Source organism: Canis lupus, chromosome 1 (genome assembly GCF_048164855.1).
Source record: "Canis lupus baileyi chromosome 1, mCanLup2.hap1, whole genome shotgun sequence".
NCBI classification, from domain to species: domain Eukaryota; kingdom Metazoa; phylum Chordata; class Mammalia; order Carnivora; family Canidae; genus Canis; species Canis lupus.
The window spans coordinates 49,497,062-49,510,905 of NC_132838.1; the positions used below are offsets into that span (position 1 = coordinate 49,497,062).

Here is a 13,844-nt window from a genome sequence, read left to right on the forward strand (position 1 = left end):
AAGCTCAAAACTCAGTGACTTTTAAAGCTCCAGAGCCAACCATAGCACGTGGCATGCACCCAAAACATCACTGTCATGTTAGTTCCACTGAGAAGGCCAACATTGGGACTGGCTTGCCCGACTCCCGCCAACAACGAGTTGCATCATTACTGGGTCAAACATCCTGCTTTTTCACATGGAGTGCAGTGATAAGAATTAGGTTAAATGTGAATTTTGCTCTGTAAGTGTCTTGCTGCTCCAGCTTCTAGACTCTAAGCTGCGGAACTCAAGTGGGTTGAGAACAGGATGAGAGGGGCATTCATCCAAGGACAAGCCTGCATGGGGCCATGCAGCTTTGATGCACTAAGGAACATATGCTCTCCCAGTGGCTTATTTGCCTGATATGCTCCTCCTGCTGCTGTGAGCCACATTAGTCAATACTATTAATTGTATTATTTCAAAAAGTTATTGGGAAATGAGAAAGCTCCACCAAAAATATGAATTGCCATGATGTATACATTTGTTTAAAAAAATAACACTCAAACCCTGCCACAGAGTAAGTGCTCAATAGTTTGGGAATTTGTCTTATTACACAGAAATTAAACAAGCTTCTCTTTCAAAAAAATGTTTTCTTCTAATTTCAGGTATTATTTTAAGGTTCAAGCCAAAAATCCACATGGCTACGGACCCATCAGCCCTTCGGTCTCATTTGTTACAGAATCAGGTATCTGCGCCTTCACATTCTCATTTTTTTCTTTTTTCTCAAAGACAAATACTTTGGAATCATGACTATAATAGCACAAAAACTGAAGAAGTAAAATTCTTACTTTTCTATTTAATAAGTTCATATTGGATATCACTTTATAATAGAAACATCGTTTTCTTTGTGCTGTGTTAAAATCTGGTTAATAAAATTAAAAGTAATCTTCACTGGAGCTGCCTGGAAAGTGGAAAGGTCACATTCCAATAAAAGGGAAAAAAATCTAGTTTTCAACCATGTGGGAAAGATAAGTTTGAATCTCTCTGTGAAAGATTTAGTTGCAGAGCTAATTTTTTTTTTATTACAAACAGCTGAAGAATATAAATGTCATGGGGACTGAGAGGCATTTGCTTCTTCCAATTAGTCAGGTCTCCATGATGGTTCTGTTACTAGGAGATAAAGATGTCTTTACTTAAAAAGGAAAGTTTAATTAGAATACTATCCAGTCTTATAAGCAGTGTCACTTGGAGGATGGCTCTGCCCTGGGGGATGCTAGTATACAGAAAAGCTCTCTGGCCCTTCTGTAAGATGTTCCTGAGGTCGTGGTCTGAAGCGATATGCACAGAGCTGGCCAGTCCTGGCTTAGCAGCCTTTCCACATAGGAAGTCACACTGGGAGCTGGTACCTATGCCTCTATGCCAGGCCCCCTTCAGAAGTTCGACTGAACCAGCTGTACCCTAAAGTTGCTCTAGCTTCTATTTGGTTAGATTGTTTCCCACATGTAGCTTGACCCCAGAACATTTATAATTGGAAGATATTTTTAAGTGTGATGATTTGAAATCTACCAAATCACAGTAAGTGGGAAAAAAATAAAATCTTTCCTGAGAATATGCTTCATATTGGAAATGTTGACAAAGGACCTCAAAAGTGTTCTCATTTTTTTCATTTAAGGAGTGTGTTCCTCATTAGCAATTAAGAAAGAGTCAAAGAAAACCATTTTCAAGAGTTAATTTGCTAAAGTAAGAAACGTGTCTGTGTTCATGGCTACATTTCCTTAAAAAAGAATGGATCTTTGGCAATGATCAGAATTAACATGATACAAATCTATAAGAAAAAAATAATTCAAATCTAGAAAGCTACCAAGAAATTCTGTCCCAAAATCTGAGAACAGAAATATAAATGTAATTTCTGAGACTGCAGTATAATTTGGAAAAGACCCCTCTTTTCTACTCCCCCTCTCAGAAAAGCCCCACCATACACCCACCCTATTCTTTGTGGCTTCTAAAGGGTGGGTGATGAAACCCCAGGGCCCCCCCACCCAGACCTCTGAATAAGACTCTTTTGTAGTCAGCTCCCAGGAGATCCTCATGCACACCATTTGACAATTTGACAGTTACTTGGAATTTGACAATTATTTGCTCTGGCCATCTTCACTTTATTCAGTCAGTTTGTTCAAATTCCTCCTTCACTTTGCACAACCCTGCTGAAAGCAGTTAGGTCAACAACAGGAAAATTGCCAGGTAATTGAATTATGGCACTTGCCAAAGATAGAAATACATGAAGCGGATGTATATGTGTAGCGTAGGCTGCACCACGGGATAAACTTTCCATGTTTGTGTTGTGCTGTTGTTCTGTAAGTTCCCCTCCCCTCCACCCTGGAGCACTTGAAAATTTTTCGGCAGACTAATGAAATGTAAGAGCAGGAGAGCAAAATGAGCATTTACACTTACAGCTAATGGAAGGCCACTCTTCTGTGGGAGTGAATGAATGGTCTTTATAGAGGGACAGCCTGAAGGTTTGGGGGTGATAGAAATATTCTGGATCCTGATTATAGTAGGGTTCCATGAATCAATGCATGTGTTGAAACTCATAGGATATTTGCCTAAAAAGAGTAATTTTATTCAATGATAATTTTTTTTTAAATAAAAAAGGAGAATGGCCCATGTTATTTTATAAAAATGAACTTTTTCTAAAGCAGAATTCCTTACAAACTAGTTCTATATTTTCTTTCTTTTTAAAGATTTATTTATTTATTTTTAGAGAGAGAAAGAGAGTGGAGGGCAGGGGCACAGGGAGAAAGAATCTCAAGCAGACTCCCCACTGAGCATGGAACCCAATGCAGGGCTTGATCTCACAGCCCTGAGACTGTGACCTGAGTCGGAACCAAGAGTCAGACGCTTAACCGACTGTGCCACCCAGGTGCCACTGTATTTTCTCAAGTGGCATTGCTTGGGCTAAGATATAGAGATGTTTCACATACAGCTTTATTGAAATGCAAGCGGCCTACAATCAGCTGTGCACGTGTACAGAGTACAACTCAGTGGGTTTTTTTTTTAAGATTTTTTTCATTTATTGATGAGAGACACAGAGAGAGGCAGAGACATAAGCAGAGAGAGAGGCAGGCTCCTTGTAGGGAGCCCGTAGGCAGAGAGAGAGGCAGGCTCCATGTAGGGAGCCCAATGTGGGACTCGATCCTGGGACTCCAGGATCACACCCTGGGCCAAAGGCAGACGCTCAACCACTGAGCCACCCAGGCGTCCCCAACTCAGTGGGTTTTAAAGTATGTTTTCCCCCTTGAAGCTGTCATCACAAATTAGTGAACATCGCTGTCACCCCAATATACTCACTGCTGCTATTCAGCCCGGCTCTCCTGCCCCACACCATGCACCCATCGTCTCCTCTGTTAACAGGCAACCACTCATCTGCTTTCTCTCACTTTAGTTTGCACTTTCTACAGTTTTATGTAAATGAAATAATGCAGTATGAACTTTTTTGTCTAGCTTCTTTCACTCAGCAAAATCATTTTGAGATCCATCCATATTATTTTATTACCAATAGTTCATTCTCTTTACTTAGCAGTATTTTGTCATATGGCTGTACCATAACTTACCCATGCATTTGTTCATAGAAATTTGAGCTACATCTAATTCTTGGCTATTACAAATAAAACTGCCATGAACATGCTTGTACAAGTGTTTGCATGGTCATGCGTTTTAATGCCTCTTGGACAAATACTTAGGAGTGGAATAGATAGATCCTATAGTAGGTATATGTTTACCTTTTTAAGAAACCACCAAACTGTTTTCTCAAGACAGATGCATCTTCTAAAAATGCTGAATACTGAATTATTCTGTAGTACCCTAAATCAAAATCCTACTGTATTGACTTACAACTTCTATAAAATGACAAGGCAGTTTAACTAGCAAAGGATATTTCCTAGGAAACAAAGGAAAGCATTGGCATAGTTCAAATTAACTACATTTGTATGTATTCCAGGGAGCTCTTTGGTTAGCTCTCTCTGTCACAATAAACATTTCGACAGTTACATGGTTGTGAAATATGATAGTGAAGTCAATTATTTCTTTTTCATTCTGCAGACAATCCTCTGCTTGTTGTGAGGCCACCAGGTAAGTTTCTTTTCTTGACAAACTTGATATTCTAGTAATCAAGTTGGATATTGAATATGAGATTGCTGTGACTACTCACAAGTAGAAATGCTAGACCACTTTTGCATTTTTATGATTTCGTGACAACTTCTTTGGTTTCCTTGTACCCTTTATCCTGATCTAGGGAAAAGGGTGACCTGGGAATTTTTTTATAGGACCATAGCAACCAATATCTATAAAAGAAACCACTGTGTGGTGGCCAATGGCTATAAAATCGATAACTTTATTTACATAATTTCATTGAATATTGGAATTCATATGAAATTTAATAGAAAATTCAATGAAATTGAAATTGCTGAAAAGATAGCCAAATGCATTAAATATGCAATAGAATTCTACTCTGTATTTCAAACAAACTGTGAAAGCCCTGTTGTTTAAGTTCAAGACAGATCTTAGGAGTGATGAGAACAGTAAGAGTCTATGCTGAGGGACTTCTGGAAGGAGCAGGTAGGATGGCATGTCCCAAAAGATCAAATATGTCATTATATCTTATTTTCCTTGACTTAAGGGGTTTTTATTACTTTTAAGAATCCTGTAATAGAAATTCAAATATACTAAATATGTTCAGGTAAAAGGATCTCCTTAATTGTACTTCAGGACCAAGAAAGAAGGAGAATGAGGGGAAAGAGTGCCCATTGGGAAGGTGGGAAAGCCCAGAGAGGAGGGAAGGGTCAATGAATAAGTCAAGTTTTCTGATATTTTGTGTGAGACGAAACACCGTGGAATGCTGTGACCCAGTGCGTGTGTCTTGTGTTGTCAAGGTGGTGAGCCCATCTGGATCCCATTTGCTTTCAAACATGACCCTAGCTACACCGACTGCCACGGCCGGCAGTATGTGAAGCGGACGTGGTATAGAAAATTTGTGGGAGTTGTTCTTTGTAATTCACTGCGGTATAAGATCTACCTCAGTGACAACCTGAAAGGTAGGTCTTTGAGAATGGTGTGGTATGGGAAGGTATGGAAATTTTTTATTTTATTTGGTACTAACTTGACATAACAGGTGCATCAGAACGTTTGTATTTGAGCTGTGGACCCATTATATCTCACAGTGGCTCACACATAAATCAGTTTTTCAGGCTCTACTTTGGAGTTACTTGTTTTTACTTTGACACTTAGAAATATATAAATAAATAAATATAAATATATACATTTATATACATATAATTTTTTAAAAGTCCACTATATTTTAGAAATGAGATCCAAAGTTCTGTTAGAAATATAAAGGCTGGGCACCCGGGGGGCTCAGCAGTTTAGCACTGCCTTCAGCCCAGGGCCTGATCCTGGGGACCTGGGATCGAATCCCACATCGGGCTTCCTGAGTGAAGCCTGTTTCTCCCTCTGCCTGTGTCTCTGCCTCTCTCTCTCTCTGTCTCTCTGTCTCTCATGAATAAATAAATAAAATCTTAAAAAAAAATTTAAAGGCCAATTTTCTTTGACATTAATTCAATAATAATAAATATGAGTGTAAGCTAGAAGTATCAAGGAAAAATCCACCACTCTTCCTTCCTTGCCTTCACCTTTATGAAGAAAAAATGTAAATGGTGAAACATACACCAGTGTTACTTGTTCTGTGTCTGAATAAAAATTACATTGTTTTCATTATGGGAGGGGATTAAAACAATACCATATACACCTTGAACTACTAACATTTCAAAATGCCCTTTCTACCCAGCTGGCTTTGATTCACTCACCTACACAAATTTGTTTTTTTTTTCTTAAATGTGCAACCTTTTACATTTTTAGTACATATATTTTTAAAACTTTTTCTCAGCTGCTATAGGTTTTTTTTTCTCTTGCTAGTGGTGATCTTTTAAAGACAATGTCAAAACAAAGTCTTTCCTACCACTCTCCACTTTCTCGATGTACATGCCTCTCCCAATATCTACTGCCTATATGCTTCACTCTGCTCTTTCTTTTCTCTCCCACTACTGTACTTTCCATCCCCTGCATCAGAATTCCTGGCAGCAGTTACACAGCAGCTCCAGTATCCCAGTATCAACAGAAACACCTGCCCTACTGTGCAGCAGGACATTATACCACATGGACCATGGACAGCACCATGGACAGCACCTTATGCCACAGATACACCCCCCACTTCTAGTGACGTATGAAAATAGGTTCTTCTATTTTTTTTACAGATCTTCATGCCCTTTGTAATTTATTTCATCTATCACAGTTTCATCTATTCCTTTTTTAAAACCAAGGAGTATAAAAGGCCTGCCATGTATAGGCTGAAATTGCCTATAATATTAATAGCTTCCATTTATTGAGGACTTGTTAAGTATTTAACATACGTGATCTTGCTGAATCTTTACAACACTTTGACATTGGTGCTATTATCACTGTTTTTCCAACATGGAAAATATGACACACCAAGTTTAAGTACACAGTTCAAATGTTCTCCAAAGCTCGGGAAAACTCTTAAAGTATATTTCTCAACTACTCACTAACCTATGATATTCCCTTATGCAGATACATTCTACAGCATTGGGGACAGCTGGGGAAGAGGGGAAGACCACTGCCAGTTTGTGGATTCACACCTTGATGGAAGAACAGGGCCTCAGTCCTACGTAGAAGCTCTCCCTACCATTCAAGGTAATTCAGACAAAGGCCTGATTATACTATCCTGCGGGTTGGGAGAGGTCAGCTAATATACAGGGAAAACCACCATTTTGTTTATCATTTAAAGATGGATGTTAACAGCATTTTGAATCATACAAATAAGGAACCAACAGAATACTCCAACCATGTGCTGGAACTGAGGTGAACCTAGGAGAGGCAGGGATAAAAGGAATATAAGACATTGTCCCTACTCTCAGAAAAATCTCTTTCCTGCTCCATAACTGGGAAAAGAAAATAAATATGTGAAAGGTAACTAAGAGTGAACAACTTAAAGTACAGATAATGACAGGAGTTATGTCACATAGTTGTCCCATTGTTAGGTAGTTTTGCAGATTGTAGTCACCCTCTGAATTCAAGGGAGTCAGGCTGCTTGAGGCTATCAGAAGAAAAGTAGAGTCTGGGCTGAGTCATAGAGAAAACTAGGCGTGCAAAGATTAGAGTCTTTGGGGGCAGAGAATGACATGAACATGGATACAGAGAAGGAAAGGTAAACAAACATGAAAACCAACTGTAGCTTACCATATACTTCAGTAGGTAATGTAGCAACTATTTCATTATGGTATCACAGGGTGAGAACAAATATATTAATCTCAAAGGTTAACAGCTCACAGTATTTAATGAACTCCCTCAACTGCCAAAACAAAAAAAATAAAATAAACAGAACAATTGAATGAAGTCCAGCACTGTTTCCATTATGCACTCAACTCAGTGATCTGGCGATTTCCAGACATGAGATGTTCTATCAACTTTTTTAATTTGGAAAAAAAATACTATAGTTTGGTAAACACAAATTACTTGTTTTCAAAGAATTAAGATAGGGTAAAATAGAACAGTAAAGTAAGTATATTAGTCAGAGTTCCCCAGAGAAACAGAACCAGAGAGAGAGAGAGAGAGAGAGAGAGAGAGACTGAGAGAGCAATGTCTTAAGGAGTTAGCTCATATGATTATGGTGGTTGGCAAGTCCAACATCTGCAGAGCAGGCCAGTAGTAGGCTGGAGACCCAAGGAAGAGTCAGTATTGCAGTGTGAACCTGAAGGCAGTCTGCTAGCAGAATACCCACTTTGTCATGGGAGGTTAATCTTTTCCCATTAGGGCCTTCAACTGATTGGATGAGGCCCACCCACATTATAGAGTAACCTACTTCACTCAAAGTCTGACGATTGAAAGGTTAATCTCATATAAAAATACTTTTACAGAAATATCTAGAATAATACTTGACCAAATATCTGGGTACTGTGGCCTAGCCCCATTGTCACATAAAATCTATCATGTTTCTTCATTTTTTTCAAGATCTTGCATTGACCTGGTTACTGAGCATTACTTGTATTTTACTGTGTTTCCATGACCGTGGTCACAGTTTTGGCCCTGAGCAGAGACGCTACTTAATCAGCATGCTGCCTGGTAGGATGGTGGGTATTTGTTCATCTGGCAAGAGTAAACAGGGCCAAAGAGGTGTTGCTCAAAAATACTCAAAAATTCTTTCCTTTGAGAGATTTACCTGAAAGATCTAAAAGCCTACCACAGACTTCAAGAACTAAACCTGGAGGCTTGAGTTCTAGGCACGTCGGGGGCCCTCCGTGCTGTGAGGACCAAGCGGGAATTTTGCCCAAAGTTGTCCGCCCTGCAGCGAGTGCTCCACAGCAAGCGGCTACAATGATCTTCCTTTATGGAGAGAGAGAAATAGGGCACTAATGAACTCTTTCCTACCTGTGTCACACATATGTGGGGACTGGATTATCCCTCCAAAACATGCCTGGTATAAGCCTCAGGGATTATTGACCCTTCCCGTAAAATGGTAGTGTTTATTTGGAAGTAGTATTTTTCATAAAAACAATTTATCAGAGGTCTTCTGTTTGAATGGAGTTTGTAAGGATGAGAATTTTTTCTGTTGGCTTGGGCACTTCTGATGCTACAATTGTGACATCAGTTCCAAGCATGGGTTTTTTCCCCCCCACAGCAACAGCAATTCTTGGACACCAGCTGGGAGTCCTACAATTCACACAAGTTCTGATACTGTGCCCAGAGGTGGCGTCAGATCACACAGGCTAGGGGCTCAGTCCCACAAGACTGACGCCCTCCCCTGACCAACTTCAGGTGCCAGTCACAAGTCCAGAATGCCACCTGAGCTTCTGACCTACTGGCTACATATTGGAGATTCCTACTGCCCCCTTCTCGGGTTCGATTAATTTGGAAGAGCAGCTCACAGGACTCAGAAAAAATGTTTTACTTACTAGGCTTCGTACCAGTTTATTATAAAAGTGTACAATTTGGGAGCAACTGGATGGAAGAGCTGCAAAGGGCACAATGTGGGGAAAGGACGCAGAGCATCCATGTTCTCTCTGGGAGCACATGTTCACCAACCTAGAGCTTTTAGAACCTTGCGCTTTGGGGTTTCTTGTTATTATTATTTATATAACATAATTATCTCATGTATTATAGTTATATAATTCAATTTACATAAGATAATTTATTTACTATAATTTATATAAGATAACTGTCTTATATAAGCATGATTGAAGAAATCATTGGCCCTTCATGATTGAAGGGCCTCCACAGAGGCCAGGAGGGGCCTCTCTAATCCCATGGTTGGCCTCTCTGATGACTAGCACCATCCGAAGATGCTTTCTGAAAGTAATCCCATTAACATAAACTCAGGTGTAGTCTAAAGGGATTTGTTAGGAATATCAGGATACCTTTACCACTCTTATCACTTAGGAAATCCAAGGGCTTTAGGAGCTGTGTGCCAGGAACAGGGATGAAGACCAAATATATAGTTCTTATTATAAATCACAATATCACAGACTCCATTTTTGTTCCCTCTCTTTCTTTTACCCTCTAGGCTACTTCCGCCAGTATCGCCAGGAGCCGGTCAGCTTTGGCAACATCGGGTTTGGAACTCCCTACTACTATGTGGGCTGGTATGAGTGTGGGGTCTCCATTCCAGGGAAGTGGTAACCACGGGACAATCGTGCCAAGGGCTCGCCCGTCCAACCCGCTTGACTAACTTGCACTAGAGACTGTGAGCAGGAAAAGACAGTGTCCCCCGCCCCACTGACCCTGGGACCAGCAAGGCCATGTGACGGACACTGCACATTTCAAGCATCTTCAGCCGGGAACTCAGTCCTACTTCTTGGCCTGGACGACACACAGAATTCAGTGTTGCTGTTAACTTGGCTTCTCCATAGGTTTGGATTGTAATAGCACGTTCCAGAGACAGCAGAAACACACAGCTACAGGGGATGCCCACTGACTCAGTGCAGGCTTCCTACTTTTTAGGCCCAAAATTCAGACACATCGGTGTCTCCAGGGAACAGCATAAACTTGCTGTGCTTGCTTCGTGGAATGCTACACGCTTTCTTCTTTCTCACTGGACTCTTCCAAAATTAGCCGAATTTAAGCTTCAGATGTCTCACTATGCGGTAGAACTGAGTTACTAAAAACACCACCAAAGGAAATATATCCTAAGATTTATTCCGCGGACTTACCCACTGCTAGACCAAATGTATCAAATCATATTTGTAAATTCTCAATTTTGATATTATATATATGTATATAGGCATATACATATCCTCACTTGTCTGCAAGAACATTGATTAAAGTTGCTAAATTTGTATTTGTTCACTAGATAAATGTGTGTGGGACTTTCTGGAGCAAAGGTGCTGTTTATTAACATCTTTTAGAAGCGTCCAAAGAATCTGCACTCCATGTGATGAGAACAACGGAGCGAATGCTGCTGGACTCTGGGAGTGATGGGGAGCTGGCGGTAACAGCAGTTAACACCAGTGACCTAAATGCAAACCAAGTGCTTTCTACCTGAGGAGATGATCTTTCCAGACCCGGGTGAAAATGGCTAGTTGCCTCTATGGGGACATATCCAGTATGTTTCCAGAATAATCAAGATTTGAGGTCCCAAATGATTTAAAAATCCAGTTGAAGAAAAATCCTTTCCCCTTTCCTGCCCGAGTATCTCCTCCTTGAAATACGAGCATATTGTCCCTTTTGACTGCAACACAAGAACATTTATTTAAAGACACATTTTATTCTAATTCTTTTTAAAACATGGTGTCCTTTCCATGTGCTTGGCTCTCTTGTGTCCTCAGGCAGCTCTGTGGCATGAAGGTTTTATTTTCTTTCATAAAGCTTTCAGCATCGGAGACGCAGTGGGGGGAATGAGCTAGAAGCATATCCTTTTCTGGGGCCCCCAGACTGTACCAGTAATGCATGATTTAATAGCAGAATGCAGTCCAGCCTCCTGGGGTCACTTTCACTGCCAGTACTGTGTTGAGGTGCAACCTGGTGTATCTGGTGGGTTTGAAGGGAAAACTTCCAAGGAAACAAGTGACTTAGCAGGGTCCTTTCCATGGGGCTGTGAAAACCAATGTTCTCCTCAGATTCCACGATCCCCTTTCCACAATAAGCCACAGTAAAGAAAATGCAAGCATTCTGACAGCTTGGGAAGATACTAGAATTCCTTAGGGGGACAGATTAGATACCCAGTTCTAATGTGTTACAGTTTCGCAAACCAGGATGGGAAGCTCTAAGTAGCTTTTAGGGCTCTTGTCCATGAAAGGGGGATTATTAAAAAAAAAAAAAGGCCTAAAAACCTTGTTTTTCACACAAATTAACATTCAAACAGATGTCACAATGCTTTAAATAGAAGTGAGTTTTCCTGATAAACACACAGCTTGCTTCCTTCATTTCTCCCACCCACCCCTCCGAATTTCTGTCTGCTTTCAGCCTCCACTTGCCTGCTATCGGAGACCAGAGAATAGATGCCAAAATGAGGCCCTCGTCTGGGAGAGCACCAGCAGATTGCACATTTCCTGAAAGTGCCTCCCCCGGTATAAATAATTCATTAGCATGTGCAAGAGAAGAGCCATTTGGTCTGTTCCACAAGCCTGTCTTGGTGATGGGGCCCCCTTTGGAAGACACAGAGATCCAGATCAGCACTGAAAGGCAGGCACCACCTCCTTTGTGACTCACACACTGAAGGGCGCGTTCCCTGCCTCACCCCCGAAGGGCTGTATGGTCATGTACATCCTAAAGGACGTGTCCCTCAGAAAGGAGTTTATGCTCACCTCACAGAAATACAAAGAAATTCCCCGGCATTCACTCGTGCAATGATTTTCGAGCCCTGCCTAGATCCTTAGACTGTATTTCGTTACAGAAATCAGAACTTCTATTAAAAAAAAATGTTTGCAGTTTTTTTTGATGGAAATGACTACAAACCCCAGATAAAAATGCAGCCAAAAAAAAAAAAACCCAACCACTGAATATAAGCATAGGTAGATGGTATCATTACTGATATTCGGTCCAAAGTAGGTTACATAAGCGTCCAAATGAGTGCACAGTGGCCACATCAAGTTTCCAGTTCTGTGTCCGATCTGGAGGGCACAGATCTCAAAACCATTTCGTATCAAATTAGGAGGAAATTATTGTACTGGTTCCCTAAAGAAGGCTTCCTCTATTTCAAAGGCTCTGAGAGAGAAGAGCTTGCCAGCTCTAGAGGTCAAAAGTAGGTACAAGTGGAAATTAAAAGAATATTTGGTTCAATGTGATGAAGTTTTGGAAAAGTCCATTAGCAGATGGGCCTCGTCAAAAAATAGCGCAATGTCCATCACCAAAAAGCTTAGGTATACCTGGAAACATCTAAACTCGCCACGAGAGGCCCCCACCTGTTTTTCTCGGTCTGTGAGCTCAGAACGGTGTCTACACATTGAAAGAGTTGTAAACGGAGCAGACAGACGAGCAAAAAACCAGTAATATGTGACAGAGACCCTATTACGTAGTTTGCAAGGCCTAAAATGCTATCCTATCCTGTAAGGAAAAGTTTGTGTACCCGTTTTCTTGAGGTTGAAAGATTAAAGCATAGTCCTAATTTAAATACTAGCACATACTACTTAATAGATGCCCGTTCCATTTTCTCTTACTGGAGTTAGATTTGTTTCTGAATATCTCTAGCACCTAACGCCTGAACTCTCCAAGTGGTTGGATCCTGGGTTCCCAATTTTTCCATTTGGCAAGCCCTTTGTTTGTGCTAAGGTCTCAGGAGGTGACAAGCTCTTTGGGAGACTTCATGCATATTTATCACCATCTGGTTAAAACATAATTTCCAGTTTCTACCAAATGAGTTTTGACTTATTTTCTCCCCTTTGACTTACTCAAGCCACGTGTCCTGCTCAGTTCAGGGGGCTGGGGAATTTGGGAATGTGCTGACGAATGCAGTTACAATGGTGTTCCTCTCAGCACAGAAATCAGCTCTTAGTCTCTAGTACGAGGATTCTGCTGATAGAATCAACTAGCCCGTACTTGTGTAGCATCTTGGATGTTGTGGATGCCTTCAAATCATCTCCTTGAGGTGTAACTGTTTTGCAGTTGGAGATAAGGGAATTTAGAAAGCAAGGTATCTTCCCAACCATCCATTTCCAATCATTCTTAGATCAGACTGAGCTCAATAAAATTGTATGAAACCACAGAGCATACTTGTATGAATGAAGGTATGATTTTAAATCTTAGTTGTAAGATTATTAATGTACAAAATTTAAAAAATCATAATGAGAGCTAAGCACACAGGGTTTATGATAAAGGGGAAATAAATTTGACATAAAACTGGAAGCCAATAAATTTAACACACACATACACACACAAATCTTGGTCTAGATTGGAAAAGCAACATTCTCTCAGGCACAGACGATTTGATGGCCAAAAATAGAAATACCTCCAGAGTTAAGTCAAGGGTTTACGTAAGGTTGGACCACACAGTCTCAGAACAGGCAGTAATGTGCAGAAGATACTGTGGGGTTGCAGGGATTGACAGGTTGACGAGTAGTTGCTCTTGCCTCCTTTTCTCTCTAGTCTGTTCTCTCTCGAGCTCTATATGCCTGGCCCCATTCTCTTCCCTACAGATGGCTTTCTCTGGACTCATGAGGCTCAAATGCCACCAGACCTTAGCTTCACACAGGGCTGCCATGTACAAGTGCAGTGTCCAGCTGCTGCACTGTATGCAAAGATCTGTCTACAAGACCTTGGAACTCTGCTTCTGTCAGCTAACTCTCTAAGTCCCTCGGCATCCAGTTCTAAATATCCAGACCAGGCTC

General features: G+C 40.8%; 1 protein-coding gene across 1 annotated transcript in view; it reads left to right on the forward strand.

Moving 5' to 3' along the window:
• The window catches only part of FNDC1 (fibronectin type III domain containing 1), a 101,245-nt gene extending 90,868 nt beyond the window's left edge, over positions 1–10,377 (forward strand). The window contains exons 19-23 of the mRNA XM_072829562.1: positions 624–703; positions 4,057–4,086; positions 4,887–5,048; positions 6,598–6,720; positions 9,587–10,377. Coding sequence (XP_072685663.1) covers positions 624–703; positions 4,057–4,086; positions 4,887–5,048; positions 6,598–6,720; positions 9,587–9,702 — 511 coding nt within the window. The 3' untranslated portion in view covers positions 9,703–10,377. The remainder of the gene's footprint in view (positions 1–623; positions 704–4,056; positions 4,087–4,886; positions 5,049–6,597; positions 6,721–9,586) is intronic.
• Positions 10,378–13,844: the final 3,467 nt, after the last annotated feature.